At 38.3% G+C, this 21,752-nt stretch overlaps 1 protein-coding gene across 2 annotated transcripts in view; it reads left to right on the forward strand.

Moving 5' to 3' along the window:
• LOC127640371 (A-kinase anchor protein 13-like) overlaps positions 1–7,578 on the forward strand; it is a 122,554-nt gene extending 114,976 nt beyond the window's left edge. For both annotated transcript variants that reach the window (XM_052122885.1, XM_052122886.1), the window contains 5 exons: positions 1,927–1,971; positions 2,174–2,224; positions 2,661–3,128; positions 3,627–3,939; positions 4,566–7,578. In XM_052122885.1, the coding sequence (XP_051978845.1) occupies positions 1,927–1,971; positions 2,174–2,224; positions 2,661–3,128; positions 3,627–3,939; positions 4,566–4,624 (936 nt within the window). In that variant the 3' untranslated portion in view covers positions 4,625–7,578. The remainder of the gene's footprint in view (positions 1–1,926; positions 1,972–2,173; positions 2,225–2,660; positions 3,129–3,626; positions 3,940–4,565) is intronic.
• Positions 7,579–21,752: the final 14,174 nt, after the last annotated feature.

The following is a 21,752-nucleotide window of genomic DNA, read 5'->3' on the forward strand; positions in this document are numbered from 1 at the left end:
AATTTTTATTCAAAATGGGATGCATGAAAGACATTTAAGACAGTATTTCAGAGTAAAATATAAAAAAAAGTTGAGCAAATTAATTTAATCAGTTAATTTCCTCACAAATAAAGTTCAGATTAATATGTATGTACACATCTATTATAATATTAAAAATAATTGACTTATTAAAATAAAGTTTGCGTGAAAATCACAGGAAATCAGCAGTTAAAAAAATATTTCCTTCTGGCACCAAAAATCATTCATGCGATTATCGAATCAGCCAATCGTGTGGCAGCAGTTCAGTGCATAAAATCATGCAGATATGGGTCAGGTGCTTCAGTTAATGTTTACATCAACCATCAGAATGGGGAAAAAATATGATCTCCGTGTTTTGGACCGTGGCATGATTGTTGGTGCCAGACGGGCCGGTTTGAGTATTTCTGTAACCGCTGATCTCCTGGAATTTTCACACATAACAGTCTCTACTATTTACTCTGAATGATCCCAAAAACAAAAAACATCCAGTGAGGGGCAGTTCTGTGGATGGAAACACCTTATTGATGAGAGAGGTCAACAGAGAATGGCCAGACTGGTTCGAACTGACGAAGTCTAGGTTAACTCAGATAACCACTCTGTACAATTGTAACGAGAAGAATAGCATCTCAGAATGCAGTTCTGTGATGCGGGTTGGCGTTGTTTTGGCGGAACGAGGGAGACCTACACAATATTAGGCAGGTGGTTTTAAATGTTGTGACTGATCACAGCCATACAGGATAGCGTGTGTGCGACCGGGCCCAGTTATTCATATTAAATATGAATATTATTTTTATAATCATTATACTGTATATTAATTTGATAAAATATTATATTTAGTTTTATCAACGTGAAATAACATTTATTTTAGTAATGTTAACTGACTTGAAATTGTATTATTTTTTATTATTTATATTAATACTATGTATATATTAATGTTATATTAAATAGTTAATGATTGATAGATGATACTGATGAACTTAACAGTTTATTTAGTCTTGAATTCAAGGGAAAATATTTATGTACTTATAATAATACATTGCATGACTTGAATATTGTTTTTATTTGATTGTTAGTCTGCATATTATGATTGTTGTTGTTATGATAAAATTTTTAATGTTTTTTAAATGATTGCTGAACTTAAACTGTTGATTTACTTTGGATTTAAAGGCAAATTATTTATATATGCATAGTGACTTGAAAATATTATTAGTATGTTTTATTATTATATTGTATAGTAATAAAAAAACATATACTTTATATATAAACTATATGAAATGGCATATTTAACAAAGAAAAATGTTAAAGGACATCAGGAATTGACATGATTAAAAAAGTGCATTACATACCAGAGTAGAACCACATGTTTGGAGGTTGATAAAGTTTATGAAGACATGTATATTGTTTTATTTTTTTTCTACATTTTGGAATACACCAATGTATCATTCACAATAAGACCATTAACATGCATTAAAAAAGTAAATTAATGTCGTTGAATCAACGGCTGCAATTCACTCTTATAACCTGTGCTGTCCAAAGACTCATTTCCAGTAAAACCTTATTCATGTTTAGTCATTAGTTCATCACCATATGCTAAAGCCATTAGTGCTGTGCATTAGAATATACTTGCGCTATAGCAAGTGAGCTGTAGGTTTACACACACACACACACACACACATACACACATACACACACTTGTTACTTAGAACATAACCATAGTATCACAATAATGAGGACCCATTTAGCTTGCTCTACAGCAGCAGAGTAATGTGACCCCATCATCGAAACTACGCCTCTTATTTCCGGCAGGTGCCCGCAGTGCCATCTCAGAGAACATGTGGGCTAATAATTATTGATTTAGATACCTTCTTACCCAGTGCATTGACCCTGTAACTGTCTCTCTTTTCCCAGACAAGCAATACCAACCCCCTGCTCCTACTCAAGAGGAAAAACGAGGTAGGTTTTTATGTTTTTGATCATGTTAAAGGTGAATTAACTTCAGCTTACTGGACAGGGACCCTAGCTAGTATATAGGGTGAAGAGATACACATACATACCCACATATTACTGTATGATCTATATATCTCTACACACAAATCCCCCTCTCATTGTACTGTATAGAGATGTAAACGCTTTGGTTTTCTCAAACCGTTCACAGCAGGTTCTTCAGAGTGTCGTTCATCTGCATGACCTGCTCAACACATTACAGGTGAGTCAGTTTTCGTTTATTTCTTGCTCTTTGCTCCGATGAGGCTAGCTGAGCTCATCTCTAGCATGACAGAAGGAAGTGCAGGAATATAAAGTACATTTTTTAAATGCAGAGGTTTAAATCTGTGGGCTTGTAATCAAGCAGAGTGCTTCATGAAGTGCTTATTTTGATAGTGACCTTTCGTTGGTGATAGTTGGGCCTGACTAAAAAAAAAGGTGCTCTGTGGCCACAAGATGGTCCTGTTTCACATGAATTTTGTTTTAGTCCACTAACATGCTCAGTTTAACCCTTACCAGTAGCATTATTGTTTTACTTTTAGTTAATGAGAGAAGTCCTTTTCATTAAGAGTTAGAAATGTGACATTGATCAGTTTAAACACTTTGTGGTAAAATAGTGGTCCACATCTGAATTAAAACTGCTTTCTGCACCCACCCAGTCTGTCGTTGTCCAGCAAGACACCTTCATTGAAGACCAACGCTATGCACTAAATACCCAGCCGCCTTCACGCCATCCCTCCATCTCCTCTACCTCATCCACTTCCTCCTCCTCCTCTTCGAGGCCGAGCTCACTGATCGAGCAGGAGAAACAGCGGAGTCTGGAGAAGCAGCGGCAGGAGGTCGCCAGCCTGCAGAAGCAGCAGGCCGCCCACGCCGAAGAGAGGAAGCGCAGGGAGAAGGAGTGGGAAGCACGGGAGCTTGTGCTGGCCCAGAGGGAGGCGCAGCTGCAAACCCAAGAGGAGGACGTGCAGAGGAGACACAAGGAGCTGGAGGAGCATAAACAAGACCTCCAGAGTCAGAAGGAAGAGTATCAGAGGGACCTGGCACGTCTCCGAGACAGCCAGAAAAAGCTGGAGAGAGAACGGGAGCAACTGCAGAAAGATGCAGAGCAGATCAGACAAATAGAGGTGAGGAAGAAGATCCATCTGTCTGTCCATCCAAGATAGATAGATAGATGGATAGATAGATAGATGGATAGATGGTATTTGATAGATTACATTGTAAACAAACAGTACATTGTAATGTTGGCACTCAATCTGTTCCATTCCTTCTCAAAATTACATAACTATTCTGTAATTATAAGAACACAAAAGGCTTGCAGTTTAAATCATGTAATTGTACATTGTTTTTGTTTTTAAGTTCCCTTTTCCTGAAAGCTCAAAATGATGTGAAACTTAATAGTACTGGTCAGAATAACTTAAGTTTCCCCCTTTTTTAACGTAATACACAAAAAATACTGTAAAACAGTCATTTATGTATTGAAATATGCATAAATGATAGGCAGTACAACAAAAGATACTATTATTTATTAACGTGTTAACATGGCCACCGTTGCATCTTTTAATTGGGTTATTTTTGCCCCATTTCTATAATTCTCTTTCTGCTCTATAATCTTTCACTTGCAGGCACAGAGGAAGAACCGTTCCCCCTCCACCACGTCTGAGGACTCAAAGTTCCAGAGCTCTGGTTCATTGGACCGTGACCCCTCAGAGGTCGAACTCTCCTCTTCCCCGTCTGCCCGAGACTTCCTGTCCCGCATGGACTCCATACGCAAAGGGAAAAACCTCAACCCTTTCTCCTCTAACTCAAGCCAGAAGAGCCAGAACAATGAGGCGCAGAGTCAGACCCCCAGCCGCCTTCTGCAGCTGGCCAAACCCAAAGAGAAGAAGGACAAGAAAAAGAAGAAGAAGGGAAAAGGACAGCAGAGCCAGATTGCAGGTAGTGTACAGAAGCTTCAGAAGGTTTTGTTGTAGAGTATTTAAAGATGACAGAATCGACCCTTTTTACTCTATTGACAAATTTCCCTGGTCATATTTTGCATAATTCATCAGTGTACCTAATTCTGACATAAAGTAACTTTTCCACCTCTGAAACGGCATTGTCCCTAACGTTAGTCGCAATTCAGCTGCAGGTTGCGATAGAAAGTTAAGGAAACAAACACATCAACTACGCTGGAATATCTGGAAATAAAGCGAATCTGAGTGGGAGGAAAAAAGTCTTCCTCGTATGCCATGTGTGTTATTGACATAAATTGAATGGGAAACGTACGCTGCTGTGGAGAAAGCTGCTTACTACCCGAGCCGCATGCATACGGGAGTAAAGTGTACTTATACAGTGCATGTAAACCAGAACACGGAAGAACATCTTTATTTATGGCCTTTTCTCTGTAATTATTGAAATAAGCGATTAATTTTACTAATCAGCACATCATGTAATTTAATAAAAAAATGTAGTGATTGACAGACCTAGTTTTCAACGAAAAGAAAAGTTGTGATCTGAATGCTTTCTCTCTCTCTCTCTCTCTCTCTCTCTCTCTCTCTCTCTCTCTCTCTCTCTCTCTCCAGAATCTCAGAGCACTGTGGTTCCAGATGCTAACACGGACGGCGAGATCTTTTTCTGCTGATACGGCCCTCCTTCATTGTCCGCTTTGCCACAGTGCCTCTGTGCTGGGGCCACTGGACTCTCGTTGTGGACTGTAAACCAGAGTCCAGAAGTAGTCCTGACACCCCCCCCAACCCGTTCTCTACACATACTTGTGGTCTTGATTGGCATCAGACCTGGACAGGAAGTTTAATCTGAGCATTTCCTGTGTCCTGATTTTTGGTGGTGGTCAGCACAGTGCCTTCCATCATGATTTATTTTCTGAAGAAGACTGTGTGCAACAGTTTTGGGGAACAATATGTGTCAAATGTGACCACCTTTGGCACTTTTTTCACACACTGACTGACTTTGAAGAAAAATGTCAAATTTCAGTTGGCATCACACTGGGAGAGAGCTGGCTTTAGTACAGCATAAAGTCTACTTTGAACGCTTGAATTTCACCGAAGGACATTTGACTAATGAAGATACTAATAATCAGTGAGTCAACTCGACGCAGTTTGCAATGCAGTGAATACGTTTCTACACCTTTCCATGTTTTTCATTTCATACGTGTCATGTTACTCTGTTTCCTTATATAGTTTATTTTCTCTTTGTTCTTCTATAATGTGTCCTAACCAGATGTCACATGATCAAGCGGCAAGCATTACAAGCTCATTAGTCCGTGTAATTCTGGGTTATGTCGTAACCAACCAAGTGAAGCGTGATTTTTACGATCACCTTATTTCTATTTCTGCTGCGTCACTCTGGGTAGCTCCACCCACTGTGAAATTTCCCACTTTTTTACAGTACATTTAACATCTTCATCTAATATCTAACATCTAATATCTTCTGATTGGCTGTGATTGTGTTATGTCGCATAGCAGATTTGTGTTCCGTTTGTACAAAAAGTGGTTGTCGCTGAAAACTTTGCATTGCATTTGGTTAGAACATGTGTGAAATGAAACAAGGTCCTGGCTTAAATACAGTGCCAGGGTTATTTTTATTCTCTTTGGAAGGATAAAACTTTAGCGGTTCATCATAAATGGTTGCAACATTGAATTCAAGGGATACATTTGAAAGCAGTTTAATGAGCATGAGATAAATGTAAGTGCAAAAGAGTGTATTGCAGTAAAGGAATGTTGTTTTTTTTATTTATTTGTTTTGTTAATCATGTTTCCATCCTTAAGTGACTGAAAGTATGTTTTGTTTCATTGAAAAGATAACAAAAAAAATGATTTGTTTCTTCTAAACCCCACACTTTTTGTTCTTGTAAGCCGCAATGCAATTTTAATCCATAGCACTTTAAAAGCACATTGTCAAGTGGAAAGAAATGGCTAGCTTTAAGACAAGACAAGACAATCGATCAGCTCCACTTAACTGGTAAACAGCCTCCTCCTGTATGCGGAGGAAAACAAGAGGTTTTGTTTGATAATCTTTTACTGTACCATATGAATGTTGTTGTAAATTTGTTCAACCAAACATAAAACTAGCTTTCACGTAAGCTACCAAAAGAGCGAGTGTTTTAACGGCAGTATTTTGTTTTCCTTTTTTTATAGAATCTGAAAAGTCGAATTGAACAAGATGAGGGAATCAACTTTGTTAGTTTAAGGATTTACAGTCATTTTTGTTAGCCGTTAGGTATCGCAAACTGCAGTTACCACCTAGAAACACTCACATTTCCTCTGCAGACATATTTGTTTTGCTTGATAGGCCAATGTGCTAAAATGATGAGTATACTTTGAGTATGTGTGTTAAAATTGGATTGTACCCTCTATCTAGATCTTGGCCATTTAAAAAGCCCTCGCCTGCTGGCCAGGCTCACAGTTCTGTTGAACATAAGGAAATATTTGAAGAATGCAGATAAAAGTGTTAATTTAATGTTTTTAAACTACTAACTAACATGCTTCTCAAATTCGAGTGATGAATCATTTATTTAAAAAAAAAATACCCATTTACTCCACTTTGGATTTAATTCATTTGTTTGAGAGAATTATAAGACTATTTTTCAGTATATTCCACTGAGGAAATATAGCTGCTGATGGTGAGGGATTCTGCATGCGGTTATAAAATAAACCTGGTGCTAAACTGAGAGAAAAAAATGCCTTGACCATCAGAGGGCGCTGTGGCAATGTTAATTGGGGAAAAATATAAAACAATCATTTCTTCTGTCCTACCTGAAGAGTAACCACCACTCAAGCTTTTGGCATTCTTGACTCTGTTGTGTTTGTTGGTTAATCATTCCTTGTTCCGTTGTGGCATTTGTTGTCACCCAGCAATTGGGAGAAATTATAGTACTTGAGGCTGTTGCTCACATTCTTTAACTTGCCTTAACAAATATTCCCCAGTCCCTACAGTGTTTGTTGGTTCCCTTTCACTGCCAAATCATCCTTTGGGGAACACTCACGATGAATTCTTACTAGCACACATCAAGGAAGTTTTCTCTTTGATTTAAAATATTGGCTGCCATGAGAAATGCACTAGAGAAGAATCTGAATTGTCAACACAAACGCAAATCAAACATGGAGACGTCTGCTTTGGAAAGTAAACAATGGTTATGTAGAGGTGCAGTCATTTCTTGTCAAATTTTGTGTGAAAAGGGGCAAAAATACCACACATTTTGTAAATATCTGTAATGTAAAAAAACAAAAAAGTGAAAGTATTAATTATGGATTTTCTTTTTGTGATTTGATTAAAGCTTTTTATAACTAGCTTTATTTATCAGCATTCTCTGTTTGGAGATATGACAAATGTAAATTAAAAAAAAACAAAAACCTTAATAAATAATTATTGTATGTCGATCTTTGGTCATGGTTATTTTCTGCTATTCCTGATACATGACGAAAGCTTAATGTATGATGGGTTATTAAAAAATACATTTAATAATCCAATTCACACAAAACAATAGCTTGAATACAGCTCTACTGTGATGAACATGTTTTTAAATGAGTTGAATGTCATTTAGATTTTTTTTTTTGTTTATGGGTTTTTAGTAAAAATGTCTAGAGAAAAAACGAAAATAGATTGTTGTTGAAAAATATTAAATTTATATGTATTTATTATAATAAAAGCTGATCTTTTTTTTTATATAATACTTGCATAAGCAGTTTGAATTAATATTTTATTATTTCTTAAAAAACAAGCAGTTTGTTTTAAAATTGTAATATAAATATTATTATTATTATACCGATCAGCCACAACAGTAAAACCACCTGCATAATATTGTGTAGGTCCCCTTCTTATGTATATATGTATGTATATATATATATATATATATATATATATATATATATATTCTTCACACACATGCATGAAGGTTCTAAAGGGATCTTCTTTTTTTTTTTTGAACACCACCTGACTTTATTTTGATGGACAAAACTTTATTGTAGGCTTTGTCCATTCAAACCAGTCTGGACATTCTCTGTTGACCGCTCTCATCAACCAGGCGTTTCCATCCTCAGAACTTTGTTTTTGGTGCCATTCAGATTAAATTCTAGATACTGTTGTTTGTAAAAATCCCAGGAGATCAGTAGTTACAGAAATACTCAAACCAGCCCAGCTGGCACCAACAATCATCTATGCGATTTTCTTATCAGCCAATTATGTGGCAGCAGTGCAAAAAATCATTCAGATACGGGTCAGGAGCATCAGTTAATGTTCACATCAACATTCAGAATTGGGGAGGGGGGGAATTATCTCAGTGATTTGGACCTCTGAGACATGGGTGTGGTATCCATCAAGGCTACAAGATTGACTGAATTAATGAAATTGCAATTTGTTCTTGCACGGTAGCTGTTCACCGCAAATAAACAGCGCTTCCCCTTCAGCATTTGAGTCAGAGATGTGTGAGCGCTAGGGGTCCTCTAGTGGCCATAGGTGGCACTTCAGCACAGAAACATAATATACACAACACATTACAGATTAAATCGTCTTGAATCACCTTGCTGAACAGCGAAAGACGCATTTTATAGCTCCTGATTTCAATCTCTCACCCTAAACAGCGCCAACCCACGTTAAACCATGTGACATTTTTTAGTCATTAAACCAAATTTTTAGAAAATGCAAACATTTATGAGACCAACATGGACACAAAGATTAGATGTCTATGAACTTTGCATGTTTTTCAAACGAGATTTTTTTTTGTTTTACAAGATTTTAAATTTGTATTGTCTTATACCATCTCATTTGTCAATGGCACCCCTTTGCTGTTGTGTTTCAAAGTTACTGAGTTAATGTTAGGTCTCAATTGACCGACTGAAGCCAGTTGCTCAGGCAGCATGCTTGATTGGACCACCTGTTGCTAGTTTCTCTTCCCGTTGTCTTATCCAGCTCAATATTGTCCATCAGATGGCATTCCTCCCAGTCCACTGTCACCACCGCAGCAGTAGACACCAAAATGAATCTGTTCGTTCTGCTTTGAGCTTTGCGCCTGCCTCCTAAATGCCTAGTTTTTCTCGCAAGGTTGGCTGGATGTGTTGGAAGTGGGGCCATGGCATCTCTCCCTTTTGGACTCCTTTGACTCTGCCTTTGTTCCTGTTCCCAAGTTCCCTTGCACTTTTGGCAAGCAGAAAGGTAGGACACAATGCTCGGAGATAATGCTAAGCTGAAAAGAACTAGTTCCTTGTCAGATTAAAGACGGGATGTTCATTTTTGGGGTAGATGTTTACCAGGAGATTTGATCCATCCTTGAAGGAATGCTTGCATCTTTATTCAGATAACTTGATTCCGGGACTTAGCAGCTTTTACAAGCAACAGACACATTTGCTTTTTTGTTGCCTCTCATCATATCAGGATGGGTAAATTATGAGACAATTTTATTTTTTTATTATTATTTATTATTAAACTAGCTATTTATGGTGCTAAAGAATGAAAATGCTGTATATTGACATGATTTATGGACAAAATCATATCCAGCTCAAATATTAAAGTTCAAAATCTGAGGAATCTCATTGGTCTGCTTTGCTTTCTTCACCATTTTTCATTTTGAGTTTGTGATTTGCAATGTGACCTTTCCTAGTATGAATGGCTGCCCTACTGCAACAATGATTTTTCTGTACAGTGACAAAAGGCAGTATGGCAAGTCCCAGTAATGGTTATGTTGGTATTTGAAGGTAATTTCACAGTATCCTCCATTGTTTTTCTTCCTGTAAGGTTGTTTTCTTTATCTGTCTTTTTCTCGCTTTGCAGAGAGAACAAATGATCCACGTGCAACCTAGAGTAACCTGAGCCTTTGTTGTGCACTGACAGTCCGTATATAAATATCAGTTGTATGTGAGGAAGAACAATGGCCCTGTGCTGCTTGTGTTTTCAGATCTGGACATGAGGCATTGTGGCCTTTCATATGAAATGAAGAACAGGTTTCACAAGATTGTTTGGGTTTCCTTAGGACAAGGCTGTGATGGCTATCTGATAATTTCCTCTCATGTGTAACGTCTCATCGTGTACATATTGTGGAATGATGTACTGTATTTATGTTGCCCTATTACTGTTGATTTTTCGGACCAAGTTTATTAAACCAATTCCTGCTGACAAAACAAAAATCTTAAACTAGTATTTGCTGGTCTTGGCTGATTTTAATATGTTCTAGCTGGTCTCCCAGCCTGCTCTAGCTGGTCTCCCAGCCTGGTCTCATAGCCTGGTCAAGATAGTATTCCTGTTCGAGCTGGTCTAGCCGGTCTCCCATCTTGAACAAGCTGGTCTTCAGATGGTCTCCCATCCTGTTCAAGCTGGTCTTCAGCCCTTCTACCATTCCTGTTTAAGTTGGTCTAGCTGATTTTTCCATCCTCATCAAGATGGTCTTTAGCTGGTCTTCCATCCTGTTTATGCTGGTCTTGCTGGTCTTCCATATGGTTTAAACTGGTCTATGGCTGGTCTCCCGTCCTTGTCAAGCTGGTCTTGCTGGTCTCCCATCCTCATCAATATGGTCTTTAGCTGGTCTCCCATCCTATTTAAGGTGGTCATCGGCTGATCTCCCATCCTGTTTAAGCTGGTCTTCAGCTTGTCTCCCATCCTGTTTAAGCTGGTCTTCAGCTTGTCTCCCATCCTGTTTAAGCTGGTCTTCAGCTGGTCTTTCATCCTGTTTAAGCTGGTCTTCATGTGGTCTCCCATTCTGGTCAAAGCTGGTCCCCATCCTCATTAAGATGTTCTTCAGCTGGTCTTCCATCCTGTTTATGCTGGTCTTGCTGGTCTCCCATCCTGTACAAGCTGGTCATGCTGGTCTCCCATCCTAGCCGAGATGGTGCTCGGCTTGTTAAAGCCTGCGTCACACTAGAAAACTCCAAACAAGTTGATTTTGGCCGAGGGTGTCACACTTGCCGACTGTATTGCTGAGATCTTGCTCTTGTCATTATGTCACACTTACTGATACCCAGTGGTGGAGGGATGACAGACATAATGACTCCCCATGATTCTCTCTCTCTCTCTCTCTCTGATTCCCTTCCATGTGGAGCTTTCCAAAATAACAAGAGTACCATGTGATTAAAAATATTTTAAGTAATTTAGGATGTGATACATGGAGTTACTTTACCTAGTAAATGTGTGTGATTGACCAGGCTGGGACACCAAATAAGACCAGCGAACCATCTTAGGCTGGTTTAATCCGTTTTTCAGGACGAGATTACAGAAACCAATAAGACATTTAATTAACTCAAATCAAGACTGACATTCAATGATAACAAAAACGCAGTAAAATGTTATGTCAGTGTTGATGTATGGCTATATGTTGGAAAATTGCACTAAATCTACTTGGTGGTACTATTGCATGGCACTTGCGATGGCTTTCTTTGAGGTCATCTAGAGGTTTAGTGGTCTGACTCATCAAAGTGCCTCACTATTGGCGACGTCTGCAGAAATGTGTCAAATGCGATTTACAGTAAGGCTGTGTTTGGAATAGCATACTACTTTTACCATTAATACTTAATATAAATGTTCTATACATATAGACTGCCTGGATGACCCCATACATTTGCTAAATTTAAGCAGTTGGCAAAAGAGCTTACTGCGTGGATCACTTTATCCCACAATGTAATGGAAGGCCATTTCAGGAGTGATGGATAAAATGGAAGTAATATCAGCCATGATTGTTTGGCATCTTTAGTGACTCATTATTTGATAGTAAAACTGAATTAAAAACCACATAAGGTTTGCATGAGATTTGAAACCATTGGGTTATTCCATGTTTTTGATGTTAATATGTAAACACACATTCACACAACACTTGCACATATGAGCTGGTAAGAATGCCCATAAAGGTTTTTACGTGCATTTCAAAATGGGGGTAATACATTTAAAAAAAAAAAAAAGGCAAAATTCTGTGCCGATGATGTTACACTGATAAAGGAACACTGTGTAGGGCGGTCGCATGAGCTTGCACATGGTCAACTTAAAGCGTAATCGATCTAAGTGCACCTGTAGCATACTACTGTTTGAAATATTTCCTTGAATAGCATACATATACAGTGTACAGTATATATTAAACAAATATATAATACTCCGAAATAGTCTGAAAAATTCTACTTTAATGTCTCCCATGCACCAATCACTAAATGTTTGCATGTTATTGTTGTTTTTTCTCAACATACCACAGCAATTGACAAGACAACATCTGTTTTTGGGATGGATTACTGTCTGATTGCTTTGTTTTACGAAACGAGTCTTTAACTGGCTGGGCAGGCATTGTAAAAACATCCCCTGCCAGCTCAATCCTGCTCTCTTCGGTTCTGTTTATCTTTCCCATGCTGCCCAGTGCTCTCATATTCCGTCTATCTCTCCATCTGTCTGTAGCAATGATATTGTGGCACTCTATCACTGTCTGCGGTACTGAAGGGAGGAAAGGAGGATGTGTTTTATTCATCTAGCTGCAGGGCTCTGCCGCCCCCTCCCTCCCCTTCTACTGTGGTCCTGATGAGACTGCGGTGCTCAAGCTTCATCATTCAGTTTCCTGCTTCCCCTTGGCTCTCATCAGCTGTAATCATATTTCACCTGCTACCTTAAATCAGCAGGCTTGTGCTGTGCTGTCTTTTTCAGATTTTCACTCTATTTGCAGCCATTGTCTCTTATCTCTTTGTCTATCACTGGCTAACAAAAGAAACAAAAATGTGATGTCTACAGAATTCCAATAGATTGTTCAATCTATTATTCAATCATTTGCTCCATTGTTCGTTCATTCTATCAACCATTATTTGATCTATCATTCATTAATTTGTTCTTTTTGATCTGTCAATCATTCGTTCATTCTATCAATCCATTGTTTGTTTTATCTTTTGTTCATTTGTTCATTCTATTGATATAATATTCAATGATTTGATCTATCGTTCATTATTATTCTGTCTTGTTCATTCTATCAATCTATCATCGTTCATTCGATGAGTTGTTTGCTCTATTGTTCATTCTACAAATTCACTTTGTTTTACTGCTCGTTCAATCTCGTTCTCTTTGCTTGATCTCGTTTTATTGGTCGTTCTATTAAATCAGCTATCATTCATTTGTTCTATCGTTTGCTCGTTCTCTTTCATTCCTTCTACTGAACTATTGTTAGTTGGTTAGATTTATTAAACTATTGTTCATTCTAACATTCGCTCAATCTGTCATTCTATTGATTTATCATTCATTCTATCTGTCGTTTGCTTAATCTATTTTGTTTTGTAATACTGTGACCAAATCAGACCTTAAAACGACAAACAACATTTGTAACTGCTGAATGAGAGATGTTTATAATGTACTGGTGGCAGGGGTGTAAATTCCAGGGGGGATAATCAAAACAAACAAGAACTGATTTTTAAAGCAAATCAATATTTTATGTTCATGTATTGATTAATTTGGTTGGTAGCCGAGTAATAAGCATGATAATGTGCAGTCAGCCGGTTTTCGCAAAATAAACCCCTTCAGGCTGATACAAGCCTGATCACACTGATGGGGATTTATTTTGCGATAACAACGTGTTGTCTGCATGTTATCCCTTACATGAGCCTTATTATTATATATCACAACTTCCACATGACAGGCAGGTTTATTATTATAGTTTTGCTTTTTTAGTTTCTCTAGTGTTTCCAAGTATAAGTTATTAATTCAATTATATATATATATATATATATATGTCTATCTTGTGACTTTCATGTTTGATATGGGCAGGTTGAATTATATTAATCAGTTTGGGAGTTTTAGTCCGTTTGGGTGAAAACAGGTTCCAGTTTTTCAATTATTTTTATGTATATTTATTTATTTTTGGTTACGAATACCATTTTTTGTTAATGATAATACTGATGACTTGACAGGCTCTTTGCAAATGACAAGCTTCGATTCTAGCTGCCTCTGTCACTCTCCCCCTTTCCTGATAGGCTTCCCCAGCACCAGGAGGAGAGGACGAGAGACCAGTAAAAGGCCATCTTTCTCACTCCAACAACAGGAAAGGGAGGTATTATAAAAAAAACATCCACTCCCAGGGCTACAATAAGACCCAACGGTAAGACATGCAGTGGACAGGGCAGTATTGTTCACCAGCTCCCTCTCTCTAATTATGGCTGTCAGTCGCTCTCTTTTAATATGTCTATTCTAAGGGCGATTAAAGCTGGGTGATGGAGGGGGTGGTTTGGTCAGCCATCCTGGATCCTTTGAGAACTTCTGTGTGGTGTAAGTGCTGAGCTATCTCATTAGTGTCCCTGGGCCCTCGTTGAAATGGCTACATAGAGCTAGTGTCCTGGTGGCCCTGTTACAAAGGATCAAACAAGCCAGTCTATTCGGGGCAACAGTCTGTCTAATTTGAGCATTGAATTTGGCAAGCAGTTCTTTGGTGAACTTGAGTGCAAGCTTGAGGGTTGGGACACATTATACCAAAAGTATTTATAGTTAATATGATGTAAAGGTTTGTTGATGTTTCAAACTTGTGCTTCTTTTGAACAAAACATGCATTTTTATTTTTGCTGCTTTTGTCGACTTGTAGTGCACTGCAGTTACATACAGTCAAGTGGAGACTTCTGGGTTGACTTTTCCAAGGAGGTGCTACTGTATGTCCTAATGTAAGGGAACTTGCAAAAATTGGAACTACAAGTCCTGGAATTAGCACTGTGGCAATGCTGCATGCATTGAACCCAGCAGTTCATGCATCTGCAAACTTGAATGCAACTTTTATTTCATTTTTTTGTTTGAGTTTTGTGTTTTTGTCTGGTTTTATGCTTGTTTGTGTATGGTTTGTTTGTTTTGTTTTGTTTCGCATTAAATGTCTTGTTCTTGTAGTCCAGTCTGTCTGAGGCACCTGTACGATGAGCAAACTTTTGAAGATGGAGAACGTAAAACGTTTTGCTAGTAGTTATTTAAGTGCTTCCTGTTGGGCAAGGCTCTCTGGCCACAAGGCTGTTGACAATCAATCTCTGATGACTGTGAGCTAGGAATCTCCTCGCTGACAGCTACTTGGCAAATACCACTCTGTAATGAGAAATGGCAGGGAAACATGGTGAGAAAAGGAGGGAGGTATCAGTTGAATGTAGGATTACAAGACTGTTATAAAAGATGTAGCCTACGGTTAGAGATTGGTAGGACTTGTAGACAGAAGTGCCATGTCCATTTTGAGATAATGGGATTTAAAATTTAACTTCCAATGGGGAAAAAAAGTGTATTTTCGATAATTTGGTTGAACAATTGTTTGATTTTTTTTTTCTTTCTTTAAAACACTGTTAAATATAACTTGTATGTCTAAGTTTGGTCAGTCCAGCTACAAGATGTGTGAAAACAGTAATTTGTTTATTCCCCGTCACACAATTCACATGTAAATTCACTTTGGGGCAGCTGTGGCTCAGGTGGTAGAGCGGTTTGTCCACCATTCGCAGGATTGGCGGTTCAATTCCTGGCCCACACGACTCCACATGCCGAAGTGTTCTTGGGCAAGACACCCCAAGTTGCTCCCAATGGTAGGCTAGCACCTTGCATGGCAGCTCCGCCGTCATTGGTGTGTGAGTGAGTGTAAATGAGTGAGTGAGATGCAGTGTAAAGCAATTTGAATACCGCTAAATCAAATCAAATCACTTTATTGTCACACTACCATGTACACAAGTGCAATAGTAGGTGAAAGTCTTGTGTGCAGTTCCGAGCAACATAGCAGTCATGACAGTGACGAGACATATACCAATTACAATAAACATCATATTTACACAACACAATTTACATATCAAATGTACACATACACAACACAACAATAATATAAAATGTACAGTAAACAATACACTCCTCTAGAAGAAGAAAAGTCATAATGAGGAACCATTAGGAAAAAGATCACAGAGACTGTGAATACCTATGGATAGTGACTCAACAAAGGACTCTTTTAAGAGGCTCTCAAAACCTAGTGGAATGATAATGGTTATACTGTGAGGCGAACCTCTGTGCCTTACCGCCATTCTCTCTCTTCCCTCTCATTCCATAGTCTACGCCTCCAAGCCCATTCAAATACTAATTTATATAGGGGATGAAAGGGGTAGCATACAAGTGTAGAAAGCACAGATTCTTGTGTAGAGCTTGTGATTGGTACAAGCTTTGGGGTAGGAAGGGTGAAGCCAGAAGGTTTAAGCTTGTCAGTGAGCCTATCCCCAGCTATGAGAGAAAATGAGCAGCATAGAATTGTGAAATGGAGTAACCTTTAGAGACACCACTAGAGATTGAAGAAGGTGAGGGAAGGTACATATGACGACTCAAAGTAAGCTCTCACTTCAGCTTAGCTTTGCCTGGCCGCCCACATAGACCTAACATGGTTCTTAGGACAGGTGCTATTCCCCATGAGAATAGAGCCAAGACAGGACTCTATTTGTAAAACCATGCAGAAAGTGCTGTCTTATGATGGAAAATGATTTTTCTTGAATCTTTGTATGAATTCTTCAGAATGAGCCAACACTGCATAGGTATCAGAGTTCAATACAAATTAAGTTAAATCAATTGCATTTGTGGCATAAAGTTGATTTCCCCCAAAAGAAAGTGAACGGAACAAACCACATGAATATTTAATGAGGTAAGTACTGAGGCTTTATATGATAGGCTGTCAGTTGCTAAACAACTTTATAAAACATTCTAACACTGTATAACTTTGGCACTGCATTATGGAGTTAACCCTGCAAATGCAGGTCAAACCCTGCTCCGGAGGTGCTAACCCCCTTTCAAAATTACAAGTGTGAAACATTACTTTACCTGGGGTTAAAATCAGGGTTTTTAATTAAGTTTAACCCAGGGTTAAGCACAGTGTGAAAAGCCCACTGACTAAACCATTAGTGATTGTATTTGTTCAAAGAATGAAATACGACTGCCCCTTACTGATCATATCTCACCCGAGCCACTTAATGCTGCCTGATACACAATTCAATTGTAAGATCTCTCTCTTTTTATTAAAGCACTCTCAAAGATGAGATGAGGATTTCAATTTGTAGGTTGAGATGGGTCACACAGACGCATATGATTGAGAGAAATCATACCACTAAATATGGCAGCTGTTGACCTGTTTCATGTGATGTCACTGTATGACCACACCTTCCATGTTTATGACCAATATATGTACCTTCATTGTGTGAGGTGCGACAAAAACCTTCTTCAGGAAATAGATTAAAATAAGCTCTTGCATTCATACAGATGTGATCATCACAGATATTTTAATACTGTTATTAAATTAGACCAGACAACACACAAAACCGCCATTGTTTCCTCACGCTGATGGTCACAAATTTGGCAGCGGTGGGGGAAAGTGACAACTGAAACAGGTCAATAGGAAGGGAAGTCCCATCTAACACTTAAAGAGGGCGAGCATTTTACCTGTCTGTTTACTCAAGAACATGCATGAGCATTTTAGTTTTTTGTTTATTTTGCGTGATTTGAGCTAAAGAAGCACAATTTATGATCCCAATGTTGACCGATTTTATTGCTGATTTGAAATAAATGATATGATCATAATCTTGATCAATCTTGGAGATTTTATCTTTCCACTTTCAGCAGACAGGAGTTGTATTTGACAAGAACATGTCTGTGTTACTAATATGGCCGCTGTGTGACCTGACTAGCCTTAAAAGGGACATTGGAAACTCACAGCTGAACTGGATTGTGACTGGTTGGTGAATAAGACACAAGTTTTTGCATTTAAATACCACATATTTGCAACTGTTTAGTGAATTCCTGACCGAGAGTTATGAGATGAAGCCAAAGGGTTCACATCCACAGAACTGGCTTTGGAGATTTCAACAGCTCTGAAGCAGCTTCTGGGGTGGATGTTGTTTTGTACAGCGGTGTCTGAAAATAGCACTTCCTCTCCTTTTTAATTCCTTCCACTCGACTGGACCTCTTATGCCTGGCTCTTGCTAAAGAAAGGCTTTTAAGCGCATCTGAAGGCTAACATTTATAGACATACTCAGTTTTGACCGTAGGCATTGAATAGCCATGGTTGTTTTGTTCACTTTCAAATGGCTTAACGTGGTGCATTTTCACCCAGGTGGGATGAGTTGTTGTCATTGCTTATATTCCTCAACTTGGTCTTTCAAGGCACTTCTGAGGCCACAGAAAAGTTTGTCTTCAGAGAATCTTACCTTGCTCTTTTATCAGACTGCTTTGTATCCTTGAAAGATCACAGTTTTGCAGAGGATATTACCCATTTAAAAAAAGAAATAAACTGCTTAAGTCACCCTCAACTGGTTTGCTGGTCCCCCAGCCTGGTCATGCTGGTCTGTTTTCTGGTTTTAGAGGTTTTCGTCACTTGTAAACTGATCAGGCTGAGAGATCAGCTGGATAAACTGAAAGCGTTCACTATTGAAGAACTTAATGCCTTTGATTGAACAAATTGCTGACATTGGTTTTCTTGTTAGATATGACCAACTGAAAATATTAGGGGAGCTCAAATATAAGAATCAAGGATGTCAGCTTTATCTGGCTTGTCGACCTCATCAAAGTAAGATAAGAGACGCCCTCTTCCCCTACAATGCAATGGAGTGATTGATTGTGCCAAAGAGGCTTGTGGCTTCAGGGCTTGGGGTAATTAAACTAGCTAATAGTGTGTGACAAATTGTGGGTACTTTTCACAAAGCAAACAATGGCGCACTGTCTGTCTTGGTTTGTCTTTTCATGTCAACTCAAGTTTTTTTTCCCCTCTTACTGGATTTCTGTCCATCTCTCTTCAGTTGTCTCCAGTACAGAATGACCAATTATGGTGGATGTTAACTAATGCTGGGTGTTATATCCATGCGATGTACGCAACGATTTTCTATGAAGCTGTTCACTGAGATATTTTTAAGACATTTAATACATTAATGTTGTACTCTGTATTTATTTATTTATTTTAATGCATTTTGAATTTACACTGACACCTAAGGGTGTGGATGCAGCATTATTCAAATGCAATAGTTTTCAGTTGGACACTTTCACTATTGGATTTAATGAATCATGGCTGACTGTGAATAGTGAGTTTTCACAATGGCATAGGCAAATGAAAACTATTGCATTTGAAGGATGTCACATCCATGTCTCTAGCTGTCAGTATGTGTCCAAGATGACATAAATGACAAAGTGCACCTTTTACTACTTCGAGTTGTGACAGCCAACAACTGCACAAGTTGACCCTGAACCTTTTTTACACCAACTAAGCCTTATAATGGATGTTCTCAGTCTGAATTGCTTGTTTTGGTAGTTTTTACACTGCTTCATATGGAGACTAAAACCAGAAAACAGTACAGCAGAAATCAGAATTGCTTGGTTGGTCAGGAAAACTGTGGATAACATTTAAAAGATTGTTTAAAGCAAATTCTTTCTAGCAACACAGTCCACAGTCGGCCATCTTTGGAATGCTTTGGAATTTTCAGTCATGCCAGTGCTCCTATCTACTTGAATGGGGAAACATCAAAATCTCAAAAACGGTTGGTCAAGATTATGATCAAATAACATTTCAAATCAGCAATCAAATTTGACAATACTGGAATCATAAATTGTGATTCTTTACCTCATAATACTCAAAAACACCATTTTCCATGCTTGTATAGTTAATGCATGCACGCTCTTGAGTTGACTGAAGTCTGGATCTAAAAGGCTCTTTAAACTGTAAGGTGTGACATAATTTTCTTATTGCCAAGCCCTGGTGGATGTGGCTCTTGCACATGCAGCTAAAATTTTCAAGCTGTGGTCTGCTGGGTTTTGAGGGCTTGTAAGAGTGGAATTGTAAGTGGAATTTGTATTACGTCTTGTTCAGAGCTCTCTACACATTGTCTGTCATGTACCTACTTCCAACTGATTGACAAGTGTTAATGTACCTTCATAATACCAGTCTGGCTCAGTTCTCCCCGCTCTTATTCTTTCTCTCCTCTTTCCCTGTCAGCCTGTGTAGAATGGAGGTTACAGGGAGGTAATTGAGGTGGGAGGAGTTAATCTGCTAACCACTGAAGTGTGGCAAAGGACTTCCAGAGTCTGCCACAAGAGGCCATTATGCCATGTCTTGTCTCTTAGCCGACTGTCATGCTGACAGCTTAAAAAAAAAAAAAAAGATAAAGGGAAAAAAAAAAAGACCTCAGTCATGCTGACCTGCATGTGCAAGAAGCCAAATGAATGATTTACCTCAGTGGGGAAGCTTTGGACTTTAGGGATGTGGAGTTCATTAGCCTCCTGTACTTCTTTTCATTTGCTTTTCATAGCAAAATCAAATTTTAGACAGATCTGTGCTTTTTTTTTTCAGTTTCAGTCTCAGTTCCTGACCGGAATGAGCCAGGGAAGTGTTTATGTATGGAATGCATACTAGTATACTACTTGCTGCATACTGTACAGTATATACTGTACATTGCATACATTTTTTATCAAGAATTGCAGGTAATTTGAAATGTAATAACATTTAAAACACTAGTAGACCATGCTATATTGATGTCACATGCCCTTATAAAGTCACGCCGCGTTTTTTTCAGAATCTCGTACTGGATCATAGCGTTTTATTTTAAAAAGAACTTTAACTGTTAAACGTGTCTCAGGACACATGCATTGGTGGCTCTGCATCCAGCTTTTTTTAGGGCCTTAATGTGTTCCGTAATAATGGCCCCTTATTTCTGTTATTTCAGACCATTTTATGCCCTTCAGACTGTGCTTGTCTATTTCTGTAGCTAATGTTCAGTCAGAGATAAGATGGTGCCTGAAAAATCTTTAAAATCCAGACAGCAGTAAAACAAGGAAACTGAGAACTCTGTTCTTTAAAATTCAACACTGGAACGTCCTTTACCATCTGTTCATTTATAAGCTAATCACAAATAAAGAGCAGGCATGACGCATCCCTTACTAGCTGCTGTCACATGCCATCTACATGTACTTAATGATCATAGCAGATGCTAATAGCCGGGTGTGTTTATGGGAGTGCTTGGGATCAGCGCATCATTGATCAGCCACCCAACATAGTCTCGGTGCTCTTCTCTCATCTGCCAATACACGACCGATCTGTTTGTGCCTGCAGCTTTTTAAAACTGATAGGAGATCAATGGTGGATGAGATTGCCTTCTAGCCACTCATGATACACCTCATTAACAGTGCTACATCACACAAAGAGTCAGATACCTGTCAGAGCTGCATAGTTAATAACAGAGCTAGCATGAGGTTGACGAGTACACAGTTATTGAGTTTGGAGTTTGAAATAGTAGTACTTCTGTACTACTATTAGCCTAATATTGCTGCCATATCTTTATATTTATGTAAATATAAGATGGCAGTCTTTGCAGAAATAGTAAGCCATTAAAAACTCGGCCAAAGATATTGGTGTTACCTCATTAACAATATAAAATGTATTGTTACTATTTAATTCTCTTGACTTATTTATCTTCAAGTATAAAAACTACACAATGTATTTTATTGGAACTTATATTTACATTTATGTATTTGGCAGATAAATATCCATTACCATCTCTAAGAATGAACAAAATTGACAGTTTATTTAATGTATGACCTCTGACTGTAGATTTTTTTTTTTAATGAGTGGATGTACCATGGCACTCAATTGCAGACCTCTCGGAGTTCCTTTGTCCTGCTGTTTTATATTCCCTCAAGATCTCTTTTTCTTTTGAAACAGGCTCAGATGAACGCAAAACCTTGAACTCTGCCACTGCAACACAGTTGTTGCCTAATCAGTTAATGGCTTAAAAAAAAGCGGTTTTAAATTAATTAAACATCAAGGAAACTGTTCTCAGAACAGTTTGAAAAGC

Source organism: Xyrauchen texanus, chromosome 49, assembly GCF_025860055.1.
Source record: "Xyrauchen texanus isolate HMW12.3.18 chromosome 49, RBS_HiC_50CHRs, whole genome shotgun sequence".
In the NCBI taxonomy this organism is placed as follows: domain Eukaryota; kingdom Metazoa; phylum Chordata; class Actinopteri; order Cypriniformes; family Catostomidae; genus Xyrauchen; species Xyrauchen texanus.